General features: G+C 41.2%; 1 protein-coding gene and 1 long non-coding RNA gene across 4 annotated transcripts in view; both read right to left on the reverse strand.

The window, feature by feature from the left end:
* The window catches only part of LRRCC1 (leucine rich repeat and coiled-coil centrosomal protein 1), a 30,651-nt gene extending 18,558 nt beyond the window's left edge, over nt 1-12,093 (reverse strand). For 2 of the 3 annotated variants that reach the window (XM_084795378.1, XM_084795376.1), the window contains exons 1-9: nt 11,861-12,092; nt 9,717-9,922; nt 9,384-9,449; nt 8,358-8,525; nt 5,557-5,732; nt 5,249-5,458; nt 3,909-4,105; nt 2,225-2,372; nt 1,317-1,465 (exon numbers count right to left, since the gene is read on the reverse strand). In XM_084795378.1, the coding sequence (XP_084651504.1) occupies nt 1,317-1,465; nt 2,225-2,372; nt 3,909-4,105; nt 5,249-5,458; nt 5,557-5,732; nt 8,358-8,525; nt 9,384-9,449; nt 9,717-9,922; nt 11,861-11,949 (1,409 nt within the window). In that variant the 5' untranslated portion in view covers nt 11,950-12,092. Of the gene's footprint in view, nt 1-1,316; nt 1,466-2,224; nt 2,373-3,908; nt 4,106-5,248; nt 5,459-5,556; nt 5,733-8,357; nt 8,526-9,383; nt 9,450-9,716; nt 9,923-11,860 lie in introns of all 3 variants that reach the window. The other variant, XM_084795377.1, reaches the window with a different exon arrangement.
* Nucleotides 12,094-20,666: 8,573 nt separating this feature from the next.
* Nucleotides 20,667-25,689, reverse strand: LOC311605117. The gene is made up of 3 exons (XR_014781799.1): nt 25,586-25,689; nt 24,935-25,035; nt 20,667-21,781 (listed from the first exon to the last, which is right to left on the reverse strand). It is a non-coding gene; the product is annotated as an uncharacterized lncRNA (long non-coding RNA).
* Nucleotides 25,690-27,631: the final 1,942 nt, after the last annotated feature.

Genomic DNA, 27,631 nt, shown 5'->3' on the forward strand with positions numbered 1-27,631 from the left:
ACAGTGGTACACGCCTGTAATTCTAGGCACCTGGGAGGCAGAGACAGGTGGAGCTCTTCTGAGTTCTAGGCCAGCCAGAGCTACAGTGAGAAACTGCCTCAGAAATGCAACACAACACAACGCAACACAACACAACAAGAATGCTAACACTCAAAGGAATTTCAACCATGCAAGAGGAAATAAAATTTAATACGAACAACTTCTAAAACAAACTTTGCTTCATCCCGAAGAGGAATCCTGTTTTCTGTCTTCCCGAGGCTCACCCTGGGATCTCTACAAACAGGCCTCGTCTTCTGAGAACTCTCGAGCATTCTTCCCTTCCCCATGCTGCTGCCTCACTTCCTGACCAGGATGCTCTTGTGTCTATTTAGAGTGATTCCTCAGTTACAAATGAAGCAGGTCGGGACAGACGCACTCACACAAGCGCACAGACACCTACATACGCAGCCACAGTGATTCTCACAGTGGACCTATTTAGGTAGCATGACTGCCTTTCTCATATTACGCAGAAACGGCATATAAAAGAAGCAGTAGGAGTTTTTTTGTTTTTAGAAGTATCAGTATCATACAACCAAATGTATAAAATGAATTAGGGATCAGGGTAGAAACTGTTTCCCTCAATTTAATACAAGATGAGGTCTTGTAAGAATTAAGCTAGTAAGCAACTTCCAAATCCTACTTATGGGCAACACCAAGTCTGAAGACCTAGTGTTCCTTTAGATACAAGGACAGACAGAATTTACAAAGAACTCTGGGGAGAAACAACTATATGAAGCAAGAATTACTATTTTCATACTATACAATAAAACAGATTTATATTAAAGAAAGTACTAGAGTGAAAAAATGCTCAGACAAATAGGAAACTGAATAGACAAAAAAAAAATAAATAAATAAATAAAAAAGGAATTAAGAAACTTGGGCTATATGGTACCAAAGCTAACATAGGAAATTAGTATCTGATGAGATTAGGACTCATAAACTTTAGAGAGAAATTTGCCAGTGCCAGCCCTTTATAAATACAGCACTCCACAAAGCATGTTACTTCCACGATACACTGGCTTTTCTTATTTTTTACTTATTGTACTCACCTGTCTGACAGCACCCATTGACACTGTTAGGAGTAGCACAAGAAGAGCAAGCTACACAACAGCTCAGGTTCACACAGGCTCCCTGGTTGTCGGTTCAGTGTCTGTGAGCACGTATGAGCCCAGCTTAGTTGATCCTGTGGGTTTTCTTGAGGTGTACTTGACCCCTCTGGCACCTACAATCCTTCCGTCCCCTCTTCCACAGGATTCAGAGTCCTGTTTTTTGCTTACCTATCTGTGGTAATGAGAGCCAGGCTGTGAACATCTTTTTTCTCGCTTGCTTGCTTATGTAGCTCATCAATATAGTCCATAAGTTTCTTTTCAGTTTGCTCAGCTTTCCACCTCATCTCCCTCTCTTGATCTAACTGTTCCACCAGGGACTAAAAGAAAACAGCAACGTATTATGAGTTTGGAAGAAGTTAGGACACTTCTCATTGCATCAGTTTTTTCATTTGCTTTATAAAACCAGTGGCTATTGTAGGAAATCACAGTGCTAACTAAACCAATGGATGTAAAGCACACAGAATGGAGCAGAACAGTGCTGGGTTCATAACCACACCACACGGATGCCAGCTGCCACCGACGTGCGAGTCACAGAAGGCAATCCTATTATTACATTTCTACAGTGCACAGTAGAACATAAGAATTGTACTCCAACATGTAAGATGAGGGCAAGTTAACTCATGTATTTAGTAAGTCTTGAGTTTTTAAGATACTTTGAGCATCTCTGAATCCTTTCCAAAGCTGGGTTTAAGGACAACTAACAAGACAGTACACAGAATTCTCCTTTGAGATTTCTTTCGCTATCTTAAAGGATCCAGGATCTCCTTCAAACTAGGAACTATTACTTTGGGAAACAGGAACTGAATAATTCCTAATGCTTTCTCCTGCTACAAGAATGCAACATCAAAAACAAACAAAGAATGTAACATCATTTCAGCTGATCTAACAAATGTAAAAGGAGTATTATTACACAAAATCTGCAAATTGGGAAGGAAAAAATTAGCCAATATCTATCACTATGAATATCTAACTATGAATAACATTTTTTTTTTGCTCATAAAAAATTGGTTAACGTTCTAGGACTCCATACTTTTAAACTACGATTATTAAGCTTTTCTTGACGTTCTAAGCCGTACCCTGTAAGTGGTGTCATCCAGGACACACTTGTCTGCTTTCATTATGTCAGTCTTCTGCTCATCTAAGTCTCGTAAGACATTACAGTTTGCCAAAGATGATCTGACGTACAAATCTTTTAAGTAAGGCTGTCTCATTTTACGATTACAACTGCAAAAAAATCAAATGCAGAAAATAAGCAAAAGTACAGTTTATGCTTTCCAGTACAAACATCTGGAGCCACATATGTAGCAACCTTTTAAAAATATTAATTATAGGGTTAGAGAGATGGTTTAGTATAAAAGCACTGGCTGCTCTTCCAAAGAACCTGGGTTCAATTCCTAGCGCCCACATGGCAATGCATAATTATGTGAAAGCCCAGGCCCAAGTGATCTAGCGCCCTCTTCTGTTCTTAGTGGACACTAGAATGGTGCAGACACACACGCAGGCACAACACCTGTACCAACATAATAAATACTACTTTTAACAAAACAACACATTAAGTAAGATAACAGTAACTTGGAAAGCTAATCCATAAATTTTATAAGGGATACACTTTGTTGATTTATTATTTCGTGTTTCAAGATTTTTAAAAAAAATTATTTCATATGTGTAGTGTTTGATATACTCAAGATGAAATAGACTATGATCATATAATACAAAAACTTGAAAAAATGATTCAACTGCCCTATGGAGCTTAAGAGTTTAAAATTGGCACAATACAGCAGAGTAAACAGATTCTATCAGTACCCAGAATAAAAAGAAATTCTTGGGTATATCGTGCTTGTTAAGAGGACTGGATGATTTTTATATATGGAAGTATAATTGGACCACTATGAAGAACTGAAGTAACAAGAGTTTACATTTAAAAAAGAATTATGCAAAAAGTGGACTGCACTGGCTCCGGGGCAGTCTGTTCTGAACAACCACCACGGTTGAAACCCTAGCTAGGAAAATACAGATTTCTACATCTGCATGTCAAAAGCATAATCATCTCACTTGCCTGTGATCCTAAGTCAGCTGGTACTGTTTAAGCAGGCCTTGTCTCCCAGCTAAAATCTGTCTACAGATACAGTCAAGGAAATGCAGGTGTATCAGCCTTACTTCCCACTGCAAGTAATACAGTGAGTGGCCTTTTGTTTGGTATTATACATTAATTTCTCAACTTTGGTAATGACAAAGCGAAAGTAATCTTTTATATGAGTATACAATTCTCTGCAGAGATTGGCTGCAGAACCACCCACCAAGTACTAAAATCTCTAAGTGCTCTAGTCTACTATAGAGAATGGCATAGCATTTTATATACAACACATTTAAGTACATATTAAATTATGTAGACAAATTTTAATATTGATATATTATCCACCATATAGCTAATAAAATTAAGTTTTTATACTGCATTATTTAAGAAATAACAAGGATGTTCACTCATGAGCAATAATTTTAAACCTAGTGAATGGTTCATGTCGGTAAAGATGTATTGCTTTTGTCTGAATTTATTTGATCAGTGGTTGGGTGTATGCATGGATACAGAAGTGTAACATACGAGGGACAGATAGTTGACCAAAGCTGAGCTTCCAGACTGAAAAGGAAAATGTCTCCGATGTCAAAAACGGACAGGTTTCTTGTCATGAAACAGTTAAGAAGAAACTATCTGTTACTCCTGCCTATGTGTCTTATATGTGCTACCAAGACCAAAGCAAGTACCTTACAAAAGCACCGCTGTTTTTATTGTGGTGTTTAATAGTTTGAATAGTTCTGGAATAATACGGACTTTTCGTTCTTCTAGGAATTCTTCTGCTGCACTCTTTTCTGTTTCCATAGTCACTTTCAGAAGTTATATCCGTGTCTCTTTTTGGTCTGAGATCTTTCTCAGGAACATTATCTATTAAAGAATTAGAAGTCTAGAATATTTCAAAAAAAAAAAAAAAAAAGAAAGAAAGAAAGAAAAAAGAAAAAAGAGGGAAACCCTGTTAAAAGGCTTTTTTTTTTTTTAGTTTTTTGAGACAGAATCTCTTGTAGTCCTGGCTGTCCTGGACTTGCTTTGTAGCCCAGGCTGGCCTCACAGAAATCGCCTGCCTCTGCCACCCGAGTGCTGGGATTACAGGTGTGTACCCCCACTCCCCGCCTAATATTAAAACGTTTACAAGATTAAAGATTTATAAATTATATGCCTTTGAAACTGAAGAAAAAACTCAAGTTCTGGCAAGGAGAAAATGGGGGAAAAAAGAGCTTTTAGTAGTTAAAAATCTCCTACAGACAATTATAGAACCCTGGGAAAATGGAAAAGAAACAAAACAAAAAACAGAAAAAGGTAAAACTATTTAAAGACCTCAAAAATGAAAAAAATGGGAGCTGATATCTACAAAACTGACCAGAATGAGACCACGCTTCAATCTGAGGTTATCGGGTTCCTGTGGAGAAACTGTAACCATCACGTATAAAAAGTAAAGACTTTTGGGGGAACCACCAGAGGTTATAAAAGACAGTTTCTAACACATGAACTGACACCTAACAACTAAGGAAGGAAAAACTAGAATCCTCATGAATTGCTATTAGACACTCAGAATGTCCCAGCAACTGTGAAAAATCTGGCAGTTCCCCAAAAGGTAAGATAGGGACACGCAATTGCACACATAGGTACACAGCCAAGAGAAATCAAAACATACATCCAGTTAAAAACTTGAATATAATGTTCATAGTAATATCACTTACTTGCCAGAGGGAAACTAATCAAATGTCTTATGAAATGTGCCCCATTCACAAAACAAAACAAAAGAAAATAACTGCTGGCAATACAAGTGCTGACACTCATGGTGAAAAGTAACAAAGAAAATGAGTGAAAAGCAAATCCCATAGTTTTCTACCACTGTGACTGTATATAATTCTATTTCTGTAAAAGAACAAAACAAAAACAAAAACCCTAAAATACAGATGCAGTTAACCTGCTGCTGCGGGTTGGTGAACTTATGTATAATTTCTACTTTATAAACCATTCTTTTTTCAGTAAACATATATTGGGCTTCTGAATAATAAAAACCAATTACTTCGTTGAGAAGCTGGAGGATTTGATCATCTAATTTCTGAAGTTTCAACTCATTCTGAAAATCGTTTTCATGATTAATTTTTTCTGGTTCAGAAGATGGACACACAGATAAAAGTGAGGTCAGAACATTATCTTCTGGTGTACTTGTGAACTTCTCCAGAGGAGGCAGCACGTCCGCTGGTGGTGCTGCCATCGGCATATTGTCAATGACCTACAGCACGGAAACAAGCCCAAGGCCTTTCAAGTTCATATTTGGACACATTAACACTTGAAGTTATCTTTCCTCTTAGAAAAGCACCAATACACTACCTCATCTTCACTTATATTCAGGGGGGACTCAGAAGAAACTAAGTTATCCAAAAGACCTTCAAAGCACTGTAGGTGTGATGAGTTCATTTCTTCCAAATTTACCAGCTCACCAAATATGTTCTTGCAATCTAAGATTCTCAGCTGTGGTAAAGTCTGGAGAATGATTGCTCGGTACCCTTGGAGACAAAGAGTTCGAAATCAAACCAGAAGTACTTTAAGATATTATTCTGAAGCAAACCAAACTACTAGGCATATTGCCTGAATAAGACCACTCAGCACTAACAAGCTGGGGATAAACATTAGGTACTCAACATCTTCAATGTGCGGTCAGTAAATACAGGAGGCAAAGCATGCCCCACCCCACCCCACCCCACCCCACCCCAAACACCATTTCTGATAAACCCAGATCACTGAATCACCTTGTCTAAAAAATTTCCTCAGGTTTTTAAATGCATGAAACCCCTGGCATTCTACTTTGAGAAGGAAGATAAACAGGTTTTTTTTTTTTTATTTAATATGACTATCATAAAAGGAATCAAGATGGCAGAATTCCCCATAGTGAGACACTAGTGAAATACCACACTTTTTCTTCTTAATAACACATAATATCAGAATATACAACATATCAAGTATCCAAGAAAAAAATACATTCACTTTTCTTAATTAAACAGCCAGGTGCAATGTTCACATTTGTAATCCCTAATCCCAGCTCTCGGAGGCAAAGGCAGGAGGATCTCTGTGAGTTCGAGGCCAGCCTGGTCTACACAGCGAGTCCAGTACAGGTAAAACTACACAGAGAAACCCTGTCTCGAAAAACCAAAAGGTGGAGGGGGAGAACAATTTAAAGGAGAAATCTGTCAAATTAGCATTACATTGCTATGTAACCTAATAGAAACATTCAATTTTTTTCAAGTAACTTCTATCCCTCCTTCATTAAAAAAACCAGTGTTTAGGAATTCTGACTGTCTGTGATGTCTATGTACATGTGTGCCTGGTTCCCCCAGTGTTTAAGAATTCTGACTGTCTGTGATGTCTGTGCACATGTGTGCCTGGTTCCCAGCACAGGGGGTCAGTACAGAGGGGAATGAAGGCTGTGAGCTGCCATGTCAGCTCCAGCACTGAGCCCCGGTCCTCTGCAAGAGCAGCCAGCACTCATAACCACTGAGCCGTCTCTCCAGCCCCCTCAACCAATTCCTTCCTTCCCTTCTTAAATGTGTGTACGTTAAGGGGCAACTTGTGGAAGTCATATTTCTTCCTTTACCATGTGGGTCCCAGGAACTGAACTCTGGTCATCAGGCCTGGTGGCAAGCTATACCATCTCACTTACCCCTCAAGTAATTTTAGTAACAATTATTTTTCAAAATGATCAATCAAGTGGTTGGAATGACTCCAAAAAGGAAAGATTTAGAAAAATCAAGGCTAGAACTTTTTATTTTTTAAGATTTATCTTACGGATTTGAGTGTTGCCTTTATGTACGTATGTGCCACATGTGTGCCTGGTGACCATAAAAGTGAGAAGAGGACAGTGAATCCCCTGGAACTGGAGTTATGGACAGTTATGAGCCACCATGGAAGTTTAAGCTTTCAAAAGACCTATTTATTAATAATCTAATGAATTTACATGGCATAAAACTCAAAAGCTAGATAACAGAGTTTCCCCAACACTTCTCAATGTCCAGCTTTTAAGTCCTGCTACCAGGAGTTACTGTGCAATCTTCTAGATGTCATGTACTCACATACAGGTATGCACAAATACTACTTGCTTTTCTTTCTCTTAATATTGGTGGGGATACGTGGGCATTAGCAGATAGGTATACGCTACATTCTCTTTCCATGACAGTATTACAATACTAGAGTATACTTGTGAGAGTTTGAATAAAAATGCCCCCACAGGTCCATAGGGACTGCGTTAAGAGGTGTGCCCTTGTTGGAGGATGTGTGTCACTATGGGGGTGGCTTTGAGGTCCCATTCGGTTAAGCCACACCCAGTGTGGCTTACAGTCTCTTCCTGCTGCCTGTGGACCCAGATGTAACACTCTCCACCAGCTCTGCCACACCGTGTCTGCCTGCGCGCCACCATGCTTCCCGCCATGATGACAATGGACCGAGCCTCTGCACGGTTCCAGCCCCAACTAAATGTTTTCCTTTTCTAAGAGTTGCCGTGTTCGCAGTGCCTCTCCACACCAACAAAACCCAAAGAGAATACCATAGTCATAAAAATGTAATTTTGAGCTATTTGCTCACTAAGCATACAGACTGTTTAAATAGAATCACCAACCTGCTCTCCCTGCTGGGGATGGAGCTCGGTAGAGGACATGCTTAGGATGCATGATGCCCTGGGCTCAATTCCCAGCACCGCATATAACTGGGCACAGTGGTGCACAGCTGTGGAGGGAGGAGTCATGGCTAACCTCTGCTCACCCCCAGACAGTCTGGGAGATAGGAGATATTGCCTCAGGGGGTAGAGAGAGGTGGGGGACAGGGGAGGGGGAGGAAGAGGGAGACAGAGGGAGAAGGGGAGAGAGGGAGAGGGAGAGGGAGGGAGGGAGGGAGGGAGGGGCTATTTATCCTATATACTTTAAGCAAAGAAGCAATTTAGTTTTCTTCAATACATTCTTTAAAATTATGTTTTCCTAATACACACACACACACACACACACACACACACACACACACACACACACACACACACACAATCTCCATAAAGCTTGAGACTAAAATGAAAGGGGTCATAAACACCAATTTCAGGAAATGCTTTCACATTCAAGTGTTAGGAAGGTATTTAATTAACTGTTTCATACCTGGTACATGACAGACAGGATTACCTTCTCCATCTTTTTCCAAGATAAGTGTGGTTAGGAAGTGCAGTCCTACTGTGCACTGAAGCAAGTGGTGGATACTATCTAAACAGTTGCTATGTAGGTCGATATATCTAAGCTTGTATTTTAGGCCATGAAGGGGCATCAAGCCTGCAACAAGAAAATAAATTCTTTTAGGGCAGAACATCAGTATATGAGGATAATTACTGAAATTCTCTTAGTTCTAACAATTGTGAAACTTTATTAGTTCTATCACTTTAATAAAAAAACAGGTAACAGTTTCAAAATCCTCCTAGACATGGTGAGGACATGAAAAAATTATTTTAACTATTACGATACAAGCCCCTGGGAATCATCCATACCTATGTTGTATAATGTAGTAGTCAATAGTTGCTTTTCTATTTAAGTTAAAATTTAATTAAATCTTCAGTCCCTTGCCCCACCAGTCACATTTCAAACCAACAGTCACATCTGGCCACTTAAAATTTAATTAAATCTTCAGTCCCTTGCCCCACCAGTCACATTTCAAACCAACAGTGACATCTGGCCACTGGCAGCCACAAGAGAGGGCACCGAAAGTTTCCATCACTTGAGGTGCTAACGGAACCACCCCTTCTAGTGAGTATAGCCGTGAATTATTTACGTTTTCTCATGACCCTCCTACAACAGGTTTTCCTCGCTGTAGCTTTTTCTCCTGCTGATCTTACTGTTGAGGCCTGGTCCTTTTGGGCGTACTATAGTCATTTTTGTTTCAGCCCTAACAGCCACATCATCTCAGCTAGTTGCTGATACAGAGCGATCTCTACTGCTGCTCTAACAATACTTGTCTTTATTTCTACTTTTTACTCAGGTATTGTTTTTGGTAGCAACAAGAGTTTTAGTAGAAATACATTACTTGGATACAAGCCTTGGTCAAAAGATCACTATGCTTTGAAGTTTTCCAACATGGAGCTGCGTCCTCACACCTTGCAAAGCTGCAGTTGCAGAAACAGAAGTAAATCTACTTACCACTGAGATCATTTATGTGATTATAAGACAAATTCAGTTTAGTCAGATTAACCAGTGCTTCAAGTCCTAAAAATGAAGGGGGAGGGGGAGTAAAATATAGCCTTTATAAGGTTTAAATAAAGAAACAGCCTATTTCACATTGATAGTAGTGAAATCAACTGTTGTTTCTGGAATATTTAGCTATTTAAAAAGACATTTTCATGGAAAAGACCATTTTGTATAGTGAGTTTTACGGTCAATTTATGATTCTATTAATTCCACTCTTAGAGTAAATAGATTCCCCCCTCCTTTTTTTTTTCCTACACAAAATACCACATGTAATAGTTTACAAACCTTCTATTCTTGTGATCAAATTGCAGGACAAATTTAAAGTGCATAGTTTTGTCAGTGTGTTTAGTCCTTCAATTTGACTTATTTGATTGGATGACAGATCCAAATGTCGTAGGTTCCAAAGGTGATCAATGGATGTGATCTTGGTGATGTTGTTACAGTGCAGATTGACGGCATGTAGAGTGGAATCTAAAGATAACTCTGATATACTGTAAAATAAAATATTATAAAAATACATTTCAAAAAGCACAACCAAATAGTTAAAATTAATCAAGTAGCATGATGGTAATGAGTATGTACTCGACTCACTTTAGAAAAAAAGAGTCCTTCCTGTTTCTGCCTTACAATGTCTCATTGCTTACTGCAGAAACTAATATCCTGGTCCATTTATACACAGAGATAAAGATGGGTAACTGAATATTCTAGCTTGTATGTGCTCACTGTCATACAGTAAAGGCAGTGTTGACCAGGCAGTGATTATAAAGGCTCCTGAATGCTAACACAACATTTCACATTCCTGTTCTGCTTCCTTCGCTATTCTGAGCTTCTGTAACCCCGCCCCCTCCATATAAACCATCTTAAAGAACTTCATACTTTTGATCATATTGACTCTCCCTCACCTCTTCCTTTCCCACCCAGCTTTGTGTCCTTTGTGGTGGGTTTGCTTTCACAATCAAGGCCCATTTCTGCTGCCCAAATATCCCTGTACAGCCTTTCATTAGAGTACAGTAGGCTTATCAGGAGGGACATTCTTAGAGCAAATTGACCCTTCGTCTTCTGGTAGCTAAAAATGAGCGATTGCAACCTTTAAAGCGGTTTCCTTCTCTTATTTAATTTTCACAATTCTTAAGCAGCTGTGTCTGATTGTGGCGAAACAGACCAACAGAGACCTGCCCGGCATGAATCCAGATCTTATGCATGAGTTTATAACTTTATTTTCTTTACTGTCTGCCATAGCTAGTTAGTCCAGAAGGTAGGCAATTTCTAAGAAAACCACTAATTATTGCTCTTTCTGGCGAAGAGGCTCTTGTCCTCTCTAACTGCAGGTTGGAATGCATTTCTCTAATTATCTCTTAACTCTCTCAATTACCACTTACAAGTGGAACTTGCCTGCTAAAACGCAGCAGTGGCTCCACTGAACCACAGTGCTCAGAGGTGCTAGAGGAGCTGTTTGGGGCCAGCACACACAACAGCAAGGGCATCTGTGGTAGATTCTGTGCTGCCTACTAAAAAGCTGCAAGAAACCTACTAAATGGTCGCGGGGAAACATTTGCAAACCTCAAAACACCAATTCCTAAAAGTGTCTGTTTGAAGTACTTGCCAATTACCTAATAATTTACAGATCTTGCATGTGTTACTATATGCGCTTTAATAGCAATTTGTTTTCTAACACATCAGAAATTAATACTGTTTTACTTAATTGTTCACTTTTTCCACTGTCAGGCAAATCATATCCAAAATATCCCAGATTCATTGCTTACAATAAAAACAGCCTTGCATAATTACAATGGGGATTAGTAGTAAGGCACCTAACATTCACATCGACGGCATCCTGGAAACGATACCCACTATTAAATATAAATGCAAGCATTCCTTTGGAAAACCTCTTCCTTGGCAAACCTTAAATTGGAACTGAGACTAAGCTGTTTCATTAGATTATAAATACCAAGGTTCAGATCGAGTAGGGCATCTCCACAAAGACATGGAGACTCCAGCAAAGGAAATGCCTGGACCTCAGTAACAGCCACTTTAGCTGTTCAGTGAAACTCAGGAAAGGGCCTAAGTTGAACCGGTAAGCAGGCTTAAGGAAAACACTGATCCGGGCAGCACGAAACAGGGTCATACACCGTCACCAGGTATATATGGCTGTGTGACCCACACTGCCTTGTGCAAAAGAGATTTAAAAACGGGTGAGAACTGAGGCAAGAGCTGCGAACAGGGAACAGACAAGGCTTGCTGCTTGCCGGCCCGGGATGCAAGCCCCAGATGCCATTTTCAGGCACAGGGAAAGGAGATCCGGAAGAGCAACAGCTAGCGGGCGTGAAAAGGGGGACGGGCAGGAGACACGGAGGATCCAGGGAGGAACCCGCTCCCCCCCCCCCCCCCCCCCGCCTAAGCCCGAGGTCCAGCCGTGTCGGGGCACCTACCTCTGCAGGCCTTTGTCCATGAAGCACATGTCCCCGCAGCTGCTGTCGCCATCCTCGGGTTCGACTCCCGCATCCACCGCCGCCTCCATGGTCCCGGCGACGGCGGGGAGTGGTGGTCACGGGCGCCCAGCGCTGGGTCCCTCCCAGCCTGCCCACTAAGGCGGAGTGCGGGAAGGCAGGCGGGGGCCGGGGCGGGGCTAGGACTCGCCAACCGCCCGCGGCACTTTTCCCGCCTTTGCGCTGCCGCAAAGCAGCACAGAGACGGCTCGGCTTTTACGGCATCTGCCTTTAAAGCACAGCCTCCCAAGCTGGTTGCTTTGGGAGAGAGTGTGTCTGTCTGTCGCAGGTCGGTGTACGTGAGCCAGGTTTATAACCTACCACCATGTGAAGGTCTCTCCACAATAGTCTGGTTTTGTTGTTGTTGTTGTTGTTGTTGTTGTTGTTGTTGTTGTTGTTGTTTTGTTTTGTTTTAACTTCGTGACATGATCTTGCAGACAAGTTTCACCTTTTGGTCGCTGGATCTCCTGTTGACTCCTTAAATATCTGTCCCCTACCTTTATGTATGTTGGTTCTCCTTGCATTGAGGGGGAAAAAGTGTTTAGGTTTTTAAAGATTTAACTCAGGAGACACCTTTTAGGTCTCTGCAAAGCGAGCACTCCAAAGATATGTCACTGGGGCGGTTCCAAGGTAGGTTTGGCAGTACAATGGGCTTCCCTTGTGGATTTGTGTGTGTGTGTGTGTGTGTGTGTGTGTGTGTGTGTGTGTGTGTGTGTGTGTGTGTGTTGATGACAGTCATGAAATAAGTTAACCCCCTTTCCCTCCCAAATTATAGGTTGCTCTCCCTTCAGTGTATTTATTTCTGCACTCCTTCAGAAAAGGTCACAAAATCGGGAGGGGATGTTGAGACATTGATGAAAATGATATTCAATGGAGCCAAAGCATTTGCCCATCCTGGCGCGTGCATAGGGACAGGAAACTGTCCCGATGCTTTAGTTTTTTATATACTCGGGCCAACCTGTCTGCAGCCTCGAAGATGCTTGGCCACAAAAGGACACTGAAAAGGTAAAGAAACAAAGCCACCAAAATACAGTTTTCTTAGTCACCACATACGTGACTTATTTTGAGACAGTTGAAGGTCCTGTGGTTGATGTCACGATAGATTATTCGTTAAAATATTTTGCCGTTTTAAAAATAGAGGTTTTGAGGCCGTGGAGATGGCCACGTGGTTAAGAACATTTTCTGTGGAAGCAACTGAACCTGAGTTAAAATTCCAGACCAGAGATAAAAATCAGTCATGGTTGGGCATGGCATGTAACGCTAGCACTCTCAGTAGGCTGAAACAGGAGATTCCTTGGGGCTCGATGACCACAGCCTAGTTCCACGTACAGGGAGAAACTTTTTCTCAAGGCAAACAGTGGTAGAGTAGGGCACCCAAAGTCCTGATCTCAGGATCATATATGTGAACATATCAGCACAGGTCTGTGCATACCATACACACATGTACCAACCTTACATTTGTACACATACACATACACACACACACACACACACACACAGAGAGAGAGAGAGAGAGAGAGAGAGAGAGAGAGAGAGAGAGAGAGAGAGAGAAGGGAGAAATGTTAAAAATTGATGTTTTATATTGACCGCTGAGCTAAAGTTCTACAGAAGATTGGCAGGCTGTGACAAACAGGAAATAGCACTTAGGCTATTTCTTCACTCAGATCCACTTACATAACTGAAAGGGCCAATGATACACATAAAACCACAGTGATATTTAATTTCTTGAGTTCTTTATATATTGTGGATATTAGACCTTTGTCAGATGTGGGGTTGGTGAAGATCTTTTCCCATTCTGTAGACTGTCGCTTTATTCTCTTTACCGTGTCACCTGCCTTACAGAAGCTTCTCAGCCTCATGAGGTCCCATTTATTAATTGTTGACATTAATGCCTGGGCTGTTGGTGTTCTGTTCAGGAAGTTGTCTCCTGTGCCAATATGTTCCAGGCTCTTGCCCATTTTTTTCTTCTAAGTGATTTAGTGTCTCTGGTTTTATGTTGAGGTCTTTAATCCACTTGGATTTGAGTTTTGTACAAGGTGACAAATATGGGTCCAGTTGCATTTTTTTACACATAGACATCCAGTTAGACCAGCACCATTTGTTGAAGATGCTATCCCTTTTCCATCGAATGGATTTGGCTTCTTTGTCAAAAATCAAGTGACCATATGTGTGTGGATTCATATCTGGGTCTTCGATTCGATTCCAATGATCAACCAGCCTGTTGCTGTGCCAGTACCATGCTGTTTTAATTACTATTGCTTTATAGTACAGTTTGAGATCAGGTATGGAGACTCCTCCAGAGCACCTTTTATTGTACAAGATTGTTTTAGCTATTCTGGGTTTTTTGTTTTTCCATATGAAGTTCAGAATTGAACTTTCAATGTCTTTAAAAAATTGTGTAGGTATTTTGGTAGGGATTGCATTGAATCTGTAGATTGCTTTTGGTAGGATGGCCATTTTTATTATGTTAATTCTCCCGATCCATGAGCAAGGTAGATCCTTCCATCTTCTCATGTCATCTTCAATCTCTTTCTTTAGGATTTTGAAATCTTTTTCAAACAGGTCCTTCACTTCTCACATACTCTGGTGCCTCACCTTTGACCATGTCCCCTGGATGGGGAGACCTGGTGGCACTCAGAGGAAGGACAGCAGGTTACCAAGAAGAAACTTGATACCCTATGAGCATATACAGGGGGAGGTAATCCCCCTCAGGAACAGTCATAGGGGAGGGGAATAAGGGGAAAATGGGAGGGAGGGAAGAATGGGAGGATACAAGGGATGGGATAACCATTGAGATGTAACAAGAATAAATTAATAAGGAGGAAAAAAAAACTCTTGAAACTGTAAAAAAAAAAAAACAAAACACAGTGACCGATTCTGGCCAGGGAAACAGGTAGGCTAACGACAGATCTTCACCTCTTTCCTCCCTTCCAAATCCAACTTCCCAATCTCATTCCCAGCTCTGCGTCCCATTCTCCATCCCCAGATCTGGTGGAACATACAGATACTCCCATCCAAACTGGCTTCCTCCCGTTCATAGCTTTACCTGAGTCATCCAACTGCAGCACACATTCCGTGGAACCCATAGGACATTCACTCTGTCAGGTGAGTGGGTAGGCTGCCTGCAGACCTTCATCACTCCTCCCTCGTCTCTAAACCCAACCCCCTGATTCGCACCTCCAAATCACCTGTGGCCTCTTCCTTCTCTCTGTTCCTCTCTGCAGTGGAGCACTTAGACCTTCCCCTCCAAACCTCCTCTCCACCATGTTATTCCAGGCCCTAAGCCCAGTAGGCATCCCTACTTATGTTAGAAACACTTTCACTTCACTGATCTTGGGAGACTTCAATACCCCATTCTTACCGATAGACAGGTCATCCAGACGAAAACTAAACAGAAATGCTAGAGCTAAGAAATGTTATAAGCCACATGGGGCTAACATATTTACAGAACATTTCACCCAAACACATACAAAAAAAAATAACTTTTTTTCTGCACCTCATGGAACTTTCTCAAAAATTGATCCTATATTTGGACACAAAGCAAGCTTCAACCCAAGAACATTCAAATCACACCCTGCATCCTATTGACACTACAGATTTCAGCAAGAGTAGAAAGCTCAAAGTGTCATGGAAACTGAATGAAAATAAGTCAAGGCAGAAGTTAAAGATTTTCTAGAAATCAATGAAAATAAATAGAAAACAGACCCAAAGTTTTGTATACAGTGAAGGTGATTCTAAGAGGCAAATCTATTGCACTCAGTGCCCACATAAAGTGACTGGAAAGGTCTCATATTAGTAACTTAATTACACACCTGAAAATTCTAAAACAGAAAGAAGTTATACCCGAAAGGAGTAAGTAGATCACAAGAAATAATCAAATACAGGGCTGAAGTCAACAAGATAGAAACAAACAAAGAAAAGTGGAATTGGTTCTTTGAAAAAATCAGTGACACTGACAATGCTTTATCCAAAATAACTGAAAGGTGGAGAGGGATGACAAAAATTAAAAATTAAAAAAAAAAGAAAGAAAGAAAGAAAAGAAAAGGCGATGTAACAATATATATCAAAGAAATCTAGAAAACCAAAGGACATACTTTAATAAAACTTTTACTCAACCAAATTGAAAAAAATCTAAAAGAAATAGATAATTTTCTTGATACATATCACTGTTGGGATTCAGGAATAGCCCACACTGACCACTTGGACACCAGACTCAGGTAGATGGAAGTTTATTGAATATTGAATGAAGACTGACCGGTCAGGGATGCAGCGTGGACTAGGGAGCCAAACTGTCACACTGGTCAGTTTTTTGTAAGAAAAACCATAACCAGGTAACCAGGTGTAGGAAGCAAGGGGAGGGTAGCACTACATCATTTTTGCTGGCTAAACATAGCATTTCTAACTGACCTTTAATGTAATTGGTCCTCCTACACTTGGAGCTTCTTAAAAGAGGCCATGGGTCCAAAATGTGAGGAAATTCTCCCTTCAGCCTCAGAGGAGTGTGTAAATGTAAAGGAGGAAAATGAAAACGTAAAAACCTTTCCTGTGAACGAGGAAAGCCCTGATCACGAGCAATAGGAAGAGGATGATGACCGTAGGACCGCAACTGATGAGCATTCAGATCCCCAGGATGAATCAGTTTCAGAAGGAGAAGATGCTAAAAATTATGATTTTAACTGCCTATTGCTGATGAGCTCCAAGCCCTCCAGTAAAAAGAGACCTTCTATGTTATCGTTTACAGATAGAGGATTGAGGGGACCCTCGAAACAAACTCAGAAGGATGAGGACATGTCCTTTCCAGTTACATTTGATATTAAAAAAAAAAAAAAAGCATCGCACACTGGGAGCCACTCCCATACAACCTGTTAAAGGTGATTAAAAAAAAAAACAACAACTGATGAGTATGGCCTAATCTCTCCGTATAGTCTCACAGTGGTGGAAGAATTACTTAACACATGAATGACTCCTTATGATTGGGTTCAGGTTGCAAATCCTGCCTTACAGCAGGCAACTTTTGCTATGGAGGTAGAATATAAAGAGTTAGCAAAGACGGAAGACATAGACAAGGGGCCAGTGGATATGTTAACCATCACAGGAGAGTATACTTCTGTGGAGATCCAAATACAATATTCTAAACTTCTTTTACATAAAATATCTGCCCTGGGATTTGCTTCTTGGCAGAGGCTGCCTGTACATAGTCAAACTCTCCCAGGCATTGTTAATGCTAGGTAACAGGCTGATGAATCATTTGAAGATTTTGTGGCCAAGCTTACTAGAACTGTTGAGCAAGCCATCACTAATCCTGAAGCTGCTCATATGATAATAAAGCAGTTGGGTTTTGAAAATCCTTCTCCCACGTGCCAAGCTTTTATTCAGTCCATTAGAAAGACAGGAGACATCACCAGTTATGTTAATGCCTGTACAGAGGTAAGCCCCTCTTAGTGGGCATAGCCATAGCAGCTGCCATTAAAGGCCAACGCATCACACAATTTATAAAAAAAAAAAAAATCAGGGGGGAAGAAAAGCAGGAGTTTCCAAGACCCCCTCCTGAACAGAGGGGAGCTTGTTTTAATTGTGGACAAATGGGCCACTTTAGTAAACTATGCCCAAAGTGATTACCTATAAATACAGTTAATGCTGGTGCCTCTCCTGATCTTCCTAAAACCTTATGTTCACTATGTCATTAGGGGTTTCATTGACTAAGGGAATGGCTTTCTAAATAGTACAATGATAATGTTTTGCTTTCTGCTGCCAGACACAGTAATATAGCTAATTTCAATAATGAGAGGTCTACTACCATTTATCATCTGGGAACGATTTGGGAACAGCATCAAGCCCCATGAAAAGTGGTGTTGGCCCGTAAGTTTTCAACCATGAACCCATTTGCACCACAAGGACCATGCATGAACTCCACAGAGTGTACAGCAGGAAATGCAGGATTGGGTCTCTCTTCCACCACCCCAGCAGTATTGACAGCTGATTCTACTGCAGTTTGTTTACCCACCAGGATAACAGGCCTGCTTCCATTTAATGTGATGGGCCTTATACAGAGAAGGAGGAGGAGGAGGAGAAGGAGGAGGAGGAGGAGAAGGAGAAGAAGAAGAAGACGCTCCACTTCCTCACGGGGGATTCATGCCATCCCAGAACAATTGATTCTGATTTTACAGGAGAAGCTAAGATCATGATTGAACCCCCAAACTAAATTGTCACGATTTACCTTGGTCATGGAACATGATCAGCGTTTGCTGCTCCCCTTTCTTCGTGCAGGAGCTTGTATATCTAATGAGGCCTGAGACAATCAGGGTTTTGGCTCTGGTGGAGCCTCTGATGTTGCTTTTTTTTGGTGTGGAAAATAAAAGACCAGCATTCTACTGAAGTATGTAAAGAGCAAGGAAAACTGACCTTGTGATCCTGTGAATACAGGCTGATGTGTCGCGCCCAGCTGGGAAAGGCTGGCCTTCAAAATGGCCTCCACGAGTCACCCCCTCTGTCTTAATTGGGTTTGGAAAAGTTGCCAGTGTGGGCAAAAGCTCTCAGCTTTTAACATGGGAGGACGAAGGGAACAGTGTAGCTTTTGCCTGTGTGCTCTCCCTTCCGAGTTCTTTCACTCTATGGGGATGAAGTGCCCTGAAACAGATGGGGGGGGGGTCTTTCTATTAGTTCCTCCGATAAAGTTACAGCACAGATGTTACAGATGGGATTTTGTCCAGCACAGGTCCTGGGAGAAGGACGCCAGAGTGGATCGGTTCCCATTATGACCATAGCTAGAACTGACAGGACCTACATAGGATATCCACAAGATTTATTCTAAGGGCCACTGCTCAAATAACAGCAGATATCATACGATGAAAATATTATGTTCCAATACAGGTGGGTAAGTGGCCCCTTGTTAAAGAAAAGCTTGATACTGCCATGATGTTAGTGGGGGAATATATTTCCAAGGTTAAGAAAACTGAAACCCCAAATTTTAATATGTGTTGTTTAAGATTTTTAGGTTTATTTATTTTTCTCTTTTCTCTTTTCTTTTTATTTTTCTTTACGCACATTACATCCTGACCACAGCATCCTCTAGTTTCATCATTCCTCCTCCTCCTCCTCTCACTTCCCTGGATCTACTTCCTCTCTCTTCTGCTCCCTCCGCCCCCCAAACAGCCTCCCGTGGGTATCAACTGAACAGGGCAAAACAAATTACAGTAAGACTAGGCACACATACTCCTCTAAGGTTGGATGAGGAGACCTAGGAGGAGGAAAAGGTTCCGTGCATAGGCAAAGAGGCCCACTCCTGCTCTTAGTGGTCCCACAGTAACATCTAACCACACAACCAAAACATTTATGAAGAGGACCCCATGCAGGCCCAGACAAGGTTGGTGATTGTTACTTCAGTCTCTGTGATCCCCTACGAGTGCTGTTTAGTTGACTCTGTGGGGTGTGTTCTCCATGGCGTCCTCAATCCCTCTGCATCCTGGAATTCTTCCTCCACCTTTTCCGTGGGGTTTCCATAGCTCTGCCCAATATTTGTCTGTGGGTTTCTGCATATGCTCTTATCAGCTGCTGGATGATATCTCTCTGATGACAATTAGGCTAACTCCAGTCTATGGGTGTAGCAGGATAGCATCAGGAATTATTTCATTGTTTTTTCCCAGTAGTATTTAGTTCTGGGTATCTGGGCTGGCTTGCCTCTGGTTTCTGGCTATGCAGGCAGTGTCAGGCATGGGCTTCCTCTGTGGCATGGGCCTCAAGTTGGACCAGTTATTGGTTGGTCACTTCCACAAATGTTGCAGGGTATTTGATCATATTGTGGACCTTGAGATTGTGAACTAAAAAGACATGTTTCTTGTTGTGGAGTGGCTCAGACCCAGAACACATCTTTAACTCAAGAGCTTTCTGTTTGTTATAAACAAGCACTTGTAGTGAGGCTCAGCCTTAGCACACACCTTTAACCCAAGAGCATCCTGTAAACAAAAGCTAAATAAAATCAGCCATAGGTCAAGAGGTGGAGCAAGGAGCCAGCTGACAGGGAGCGAACATAAGAAAATACATGAAGGAAGGACATTGAGTTGAAGAGTTTAAGACAGCGTAGAGAAGGAGAAGGGGCTTTTTGCTTCTGGGATGCTGGCTGAGTAGGATGGTCAGCTGCATGCTTTCTCTTTCTCTTTGAGCTCGCAGGCTTTTACCCTGATATCTGGCTCTGGAGGTTTTGTTGGTAAAATAGAATATTTGGCATTTTGTTAAAAACAACAACAACAACAACAACAACAACATACAAGTTCTGTGCCACCATTACTCCAGCGTATCTTACAGGCAGGACATATTGTAGCTCAAAAGTTTTGTAGCTGGGTCAGTGTCCCAGTTGCAGTGTTCGGAGCCTGGCCTGATTACAGAAGATGGCCATTTCAGGATTCCTTTCCCCCACTACCAGGAGGCTTTGCTAGGCTCGCTCATAGATTCCAGGGAGGTTCTACTGCATAAGGTTTCTACATTGCCTTCCAAATTGGGGGGGGGGGCAGAGTTCATGCTAAAGGCAGTCCCAGGTCTCCCCACAACCATGAAGAATGAGCTGTCCCTTGGCCATATCTGAACGGGGGCTCTAGGTTTACTGCATGTGTTGTCTTTGAGCAACAGCTTGTGCAGGACCCCTGGGCCCGTATCTGATGGCCTTGATGGTCTCCTTGTGGGGCTCCTGAACTCTCTGGGTCTCCATGCCCCCCCCCCCCCGCCATTCTTGGAAACCACTCTCAGCATTCCACCCAAAGTCCAGAACGAGTCCTAGCATCTGTCTCAATCCCCTGATCGTTGGAGTTTCTCAGACGACATCTCTGTTGGGCTAATATCTACTTATAAGTGAGTATATACCATTGCCTGTCTTTCTGGGTCTGTGTTACTTCACTCAGGATGATAATTTCTAGTTCTATCTATTTGTCTGCAAATTGTAAGATTTCCTCAGTAGTATTCCATTGTGTAAATATACCACAGTTTCTTTATCCATTCTTCAGTTGAGGTTTGTTTCCAGATTCTGGCTATTATGAACATTGTTGAGCAAATGTCCTTGTTGTATGGGATAGCGTCTTTCAGGTATATGCCCAGGAGTAGTATGGCTGGGCCTTTAGGTCGCACTCTTTCTAGTTTTCTGAGAAAGCACCAGATTGATTTCCAAAATGATTGTACATATTTGCACTCCCACCAGCAATGGAGCAATGTTCTCCTTTTTCCAGATCCTTGCCAGCATGTGATGTCACTTGAGTTTTTGATATTAGTCGTTCTGATAGGTGTAAGATGGAATCTCAGAGTCATTTTGATTTCCAGTTCTTTGATAACTAAGGATGTCGAGCATTTCTCTAGGTGTTTCCCAGTCACTCGATGTTCTTCTGTTGAAAATTCTCTGTTTAGCTCTGTATCCCATTTTTTAAGTTGGATTATTTAGTTTGGTGGTGTTTACTTTCTTGAATTCTTTATGTATTTTGCATATGAGCCCTTTGTTGGGTGCAAGATTGGTGAAGATCATTTCCCAGTCTGTAGGCCAGCAGACCCACCATTTACAGATTCAGCTCTCGTCTTAGTGAGGATGGAGACTTGGTGGCACAATCTAGTGTTTCAGTAGCCTCCAGAAGTTCAAGACAAGGCACTAACTGATAGCAGCCAGCAGGCAGCCAACAGGGAAAGCTCGGGGGCACCCCTGAGGCCGAGTGGCAAGTGGCATGTGCATGAGTCCATGGTTTTCTTTGCTCTGGGATTCAGCTATTGCCCACATTTTCAAGTTTATCAGGTATTTCAAGAAGTTAGTCCTTGTGTAAAAGAATGTTAATTCAGAACATGGATGTTCTGTTAAGAGGTCACACCCAAAGATCGCCTGTCTTTGTGATCCAGCTGGAATACAAACACGCCTTTAATTCAGGAGACAGAGGCAAACAGGTCTGAGTTCAAGGCCAGCCTAGTATAGAGCAAGTATCAGGTAAAGAAAAGCTTAGATCCAGGCATGGTGATACATGCCTTTACTCCCAAATAAAGGTAAAGTTAGTTTGTAAAATAAAATACCCATGTTTGAAAGTGATGTCTAATTGAGTGGAAGAAAAGTGACAAATCAGAGATGAGTTGACAGAATAGGATACACCCAACTCTCATGAGAAGAGAGAAAAAAGGGAAGCTACTTAAGAGGCAGTTTTTCAGAGAGAGCAGGCAGTTTTACCAGGAGAGTAATAGAAAAATGGGTTGCAGAGAGAAAACTCAGGTAAAGACAGAATGAGCCAGAAAATGAACCAAAAGATTAGGACAGATTGATGAGTTAGTTTGAGGCCGAACAGAGCAATTCTGGGCCAAAAGAAAAGCCAAATTAAGTACGTCAGCTGGGTGAGGAGTTTAAACCGGAACAGCTGAGTTGAACCAGCCAACCCAGAGCTCAGAAAGAAAAAGGGTGAGGTTATTATTAAGCAGTGAGCCTCCCAGACAACAATTGAGCCAAAAGAATAAAATTTACTCTTACAATCATGGGTATCCTAATAAAGAACATAAAATAATTCTCAACCCTTTCGGGGAGGTCAGTGGACCTTTTGAGCCAATTAAGAAAAACTGCAGTTTTTACAATATATCACAAAGAGGTAGAAAGACTCATTTGCACAGTCAGTGCAGATCACTTGTGACTTAAAGGAAACTTCTGTAAATTATATATTATATATGTAGTAAGAATGATACATTTTCTTTAAAAAAATAACATTCTTTAAATAAACTATGTCATATAGAAAACTGTTGTGTTCTATAATGATAAGGCATATGGGAGTCAGAAAAGTGCCCAGACCCTATATTTAGAGATCTTGATGCTGAAGGAGTTCCAATGTAACTGCAGTCACTTTACTATAGACTGTTAAATGTGATTGAGATGTGCAGATTGTTGGTTGCCTCATGAATGACTGCATTCCTATAATTTTGCTTGCGAGCCTAGCCTTTAATTTCTCCAACCCATGGCTGTATTCTTAAGACACCCTTGACTGTGTTCATTGTCATGATTGATTTCCAGGATGGGATTTACTTGGCCTCCTATGTTTATTTCAGAATTAAACAGGGGTAAATAACTAGACTATTGTATATTGTCAAAGATAACTAATGCAGTTGACAGTCAGATATGGTCGCAAGATAGTTAATAAAGTAACTTAAAAAGAGAGACTTGATACCCTGTGAGCATATACAGGGGGAGGAAATCCCCCTTTGGAACTGTCATAGTGGAGGAGAATAAGGGGAAAATGGGAGGGAGGGAAGAATGGGAGGAGACAAGGGATGTGTGTGTGTGTGTGTGTGTGTGTGTGTGTGTGTGTGTGTGTGTGTGTATTTATACAACGAAACACTATTCAGCTATTAAGAAAAATGAAATTCCCTAAAATTTACATGAATCAATGGATCTGGAAACAACTACTTTGAGGTAACTCAGACTTAGAAAAACCAATGTTATTTTTTATGTCATCTATGAATAGTAGCTTTGGATCTTCAGATGTGTTTCATTTGGAATTTTCAGAGGCCAAGAAGTTACTAAGGAGCAATAGGGAAGACCTTTTAAAGGAGGTGAGATAGAATGTGGTGAAATAGGGGTTAATCAGGGGTGTTGGAATAGGAAGGGTTAAACTGGGGTCAGGGAGCAGAGTAAAAGGTAGATTAGAGAGTACCAGGAAGGCTGAATGACACTAGAGACCATTTGAAACAGAAATATGGGAGTAGAAATAGAATACTTGCAAATATAGAGTGTCCTGTAAAAGGGCAGCAATGGCCCTTCTAGACACTAGAGGTTAAAAACCAAAAATGTAAGTGCCAGTAATGGGATACTTCTTTGGAATTGATGGCAAGCGAGGTCCCACAAATTCCTAAAGATTATAGGTTAATGCCAATGGTATTGGTTTTCCTTCTGAAGTTGATGGTAAGATATTAATTGCTGAAGGTACCACATACATGAGTCATGCATGGAACATAGAGAGCCAAATCTTCTACTGATTTGAAAACTTCACCCATACTTTGTAGTGCTGAAAGGTGCTATCTATGCACATAGTAAGAGGAGAGAAGTAGTCATGAATCATACTCAAGTATGTACCATGTGAACTAAAAACGACTGGCCTCTTTCTGATTGGATATATGCCATACTTTACATTAATTTATACTCATTTGTGGTACTATTATTGGTCCAAGAACCTATGGATATCCAGGCCATAGGCCACAGGAGACAGTTTACTATTATTAATTTGCTCCATGGACATAGAATTAATTCAAGCAACTCCTAATGACTTATTGTGACACCCATAGATCAATTCAGTTCTCAAGCTCTCATCTGAAAAATGTCTTTTTGCAGTAGATGGTGATTAATGCAGTGACCTACAACTAGCCATACCCACTGCCCTCTAACCTCAGTAACCTGGGATCGTTGTAGAAGAAAAGGGGACAAAGAGTACAAGAGCCAGATGCTGCTGATGAGTATGAAGACATTTTGTCTTTTGGAAACAGCAGGACAGTTGTACATAGACACATACAATGGTTGTAATAGCTTGTCAAAACCTGTGAAAGCCAAGCCCGACCATTTGTGCCTAAGAATGGAGATGAGGGTTTGGAGTATAAAGTCATTCATAACTGTGGAGCTTTGGTAATTGTTTGCTGCTGAGAAAGGGGAAAGATAGTTTTCTTTAAGAATGCTGTCCTTGGATAAATTGGCCACATTCCAGTGAATATCCAAGAATATTTGAGAAAATCCAAGTGGTCCTGAAAACGTAAATAAAAAATAAAATAAAAAAGGTCTCAGACGTAGATGGGTATGAAAGGGGACATGGAACTAGAGTGAATTGTGGTATAGAAGTAAATATGGTCAAATATAGTATATGAAACTTGCAAGGAGGTCAAAGTTTTTTTTTAAGTTACAAAAAGATTACTTAAAGTTTTTCTTTTATGGAAAATATATATGTTTCTCATACAATATATGCTGTGTTAGTTAGGGCTTTATTGATGTGAGTAGATGCCATGATCACAGCAACTCTTACAAAGGAAATAACTTACTTGGGGCTGGCATAAAGTTCAAAGGTTTAGTCCGTTGTCATCACGGTGGGAAGCAGGGTAGCACAGAGGCATACATGGTTCTTGAGAGACAGCTGAAAATTCTGCATCCAGATCCAAATACAGCAGGAAGAGAAAATAATACAGGGATTGACGTTAGATTATGCAACCTCAAAAACCACACCCTGTGACATACGTTCTTAAACAAGGCCCACCTCCAGCAATGTCACTTCCTATGAGTCTGCAGGGCTATTTTCATTCAATTCACATGTCTTAGAGTTTTATGACACATGGTGAAGAAACACCGTGATGATAACAACTCTTATAAAAGGAAATATTTAATTAGGGCTAGATGACAGCTTCAGAGGATTATTCCATCATCACCATGGCAGGAAGCATGGCAGTGTGCAGGCAGTAGGGATGCTGGAAGAGCCGAGAGTTCCACTTCTTGATCAGAAGGTAGCCAGGAGAAGACTGTCACACTGAGCATAGCTTGAGCTTTTAAGACCTTAAAACTCTGTCTCCACAGTGACATACAGTCTTTTTTGGACCATAAGATGCACATTTCCCCCCAAAAGTGGGAGAAAGGGAAAATTAGGGAGTGTCTTATGGTCCCATTGCTGTCTATTGGACATCAGCAAAGAGGTCACTTACTGATGTCTTCAGTGTGCCAGCCAAGGAGCACGCATAGGGTTCGGCGTGTCTGTGGGAACAGGAAGAGGTATGAGCATTTCTCTGAGATCCCTTGTCACACAGAGCTTGGTCTCCACCCACCCCCTCATCCTGCCACCCCACCCCCCACCTCTGCTATCGTGCTGATCTGAATGGTATGATGATCTTAGCCTGCCTTATAAGCTGGTGCAGGGCAGCTTGCTGCATGGAGCAGGGCAGGGGTAATTCAGTAAATTGTGTAGCAATAAGGAAGCTCTATTTGTCCTTCCTTGACTCCAGTGGGGCCACATTCCTATGCAGAAGTCGTTACTGGGCATATGGGAGAAGACAGAATTGTTCATTCTGCATATGTGAAAAGACAGATGGATTGAAAAAGTGTGGTCCAAACGTCCTTCAGGGCTTCTGAAAAAATCTGCATTATTAGTGCTTGACCAATTAGCAAAACAACACATATTTTTGTTGAGGTCTTTAATCCACTTGGATTTGAGTTTTGTACAAGGTGACAAATATGGGTCCAGTTGCATTTTTTTACACATAGACATCCAGTTAGACCAGCACCATTTGTTGAAGATGCTATCCCTTTTCCATCGAATGGATTTGGCTTCTTTGTCAAAAATCAAATGACCATATGTGTGTGGATTCATATCTGGGTCTTCGATTCGATTCCACTGATCAACCAGCCTGTTGCTGTGCCAGTACCATGCTGTTTTAATTACTATTGCTTTATAGTACAGTTTGAGATCAGGTATGGAGACTCCTCCAGAGTACCTTTTATTGTACAAGATTGTTTTAGCTATTCTGGGTTTTTTGTTTTTCCATATGAAGTTCAGAATTGAACTTTCAATGTCTTTAAAAAATTGTGTAGGTATTTTGATAGGGATTGCATTGAATCTGTAGATTGCTTTTGGTAGGATGGCCATTTTTACTATGTTAATTCTCCCTATCCATGAGCAAGGTAGATCCTTCCATCTTCTCATGTCATCTTCAATCTCTTTAAAACCAGAGACACTAAGTCACTTAGAAGAAAAAATGGGAAAGAGCTTGGAACATATTGGCACAGGAGACAACTTCCTGAACAGAACACCAACAGCCCAGGCATTAATGTCAACAATTAATAAATGGGACCTCATGAGGCTGAGAAGCTTCTGTAAGGCAGGAGACACTGTAAAGAGAACAAAGCGACAGTCTACAGACTGGGAAAAGATCTTCACCATCCCCACATCTGACAAAGGTCTAATATCCAAAATATATAAAGAACTCAAGAAATTAAATACCACCAAACCAAATAACCCAATCGAGAAATGGGGCATGGAACTAAACAGAGAATTCTCAACAGAGGAATATCAAATGGCTGAGAAACACTTAAAGAAATGCTCAACCTCCTTAATCATCAGGGAAATGCAAATCAAAACAACTCTGAGATTCCATCTTACACCCATCAGAATGGCTAAGATCAAAAATTCAAGCGACACCACATGCTGGCGAGGATGTGGGGAGAGAGGAACACTCCTTCATTGCTGGTGGGAATGCAAACTAGTATAACCACTTCGGAAATCTATCTGGTGCTATCTCAGAAAAATGAGAATAGGGCTTCCTCAAGACCCAGCTATTCCACTCCTTGGAATATATCCAGAAGATGCTCCAGCACACAACAAGAAAATTTGCTCAACCATGTTCATAGCAGCCTTATTCATAATAGCCAGAACATGGAAACAGCAGAAGTGCCCCTCAATAGAAGAATGGATAAAGAAACTGTGGTACATATACACTATGGAATACTACTCAGCTATTAAAAACAAGGAATTCCCGAAATTTGTGGATAAATGGATTGAGCTAGAAATGATCATAATGAGTGAGTTAACCCAGAAGCAAAGACTCAAATGGTATATACTCACTTATATCTGCATATTAGCCCAAGGGGCATGTCCCATGAAAGCCTTCACTTACCAGGAAACTGAGACAGAGGAGAGGACATTCTAGTGGGATTCTAGATGAGAGAATCATGGGAGAAAGGCAAAGTAGAAGGAC

The sequence above is a fragment of the Acomys minous genome, assembly GCF_964271855.1.
Source record: "Acomys minous genome assembly, chromosome: 9".
NCBI classification, from domain to species: Eukaryota; Metazoa; Chordata; class Mammalia; order Rodentia; family Muridae; genus Acomys; species Acomys minous.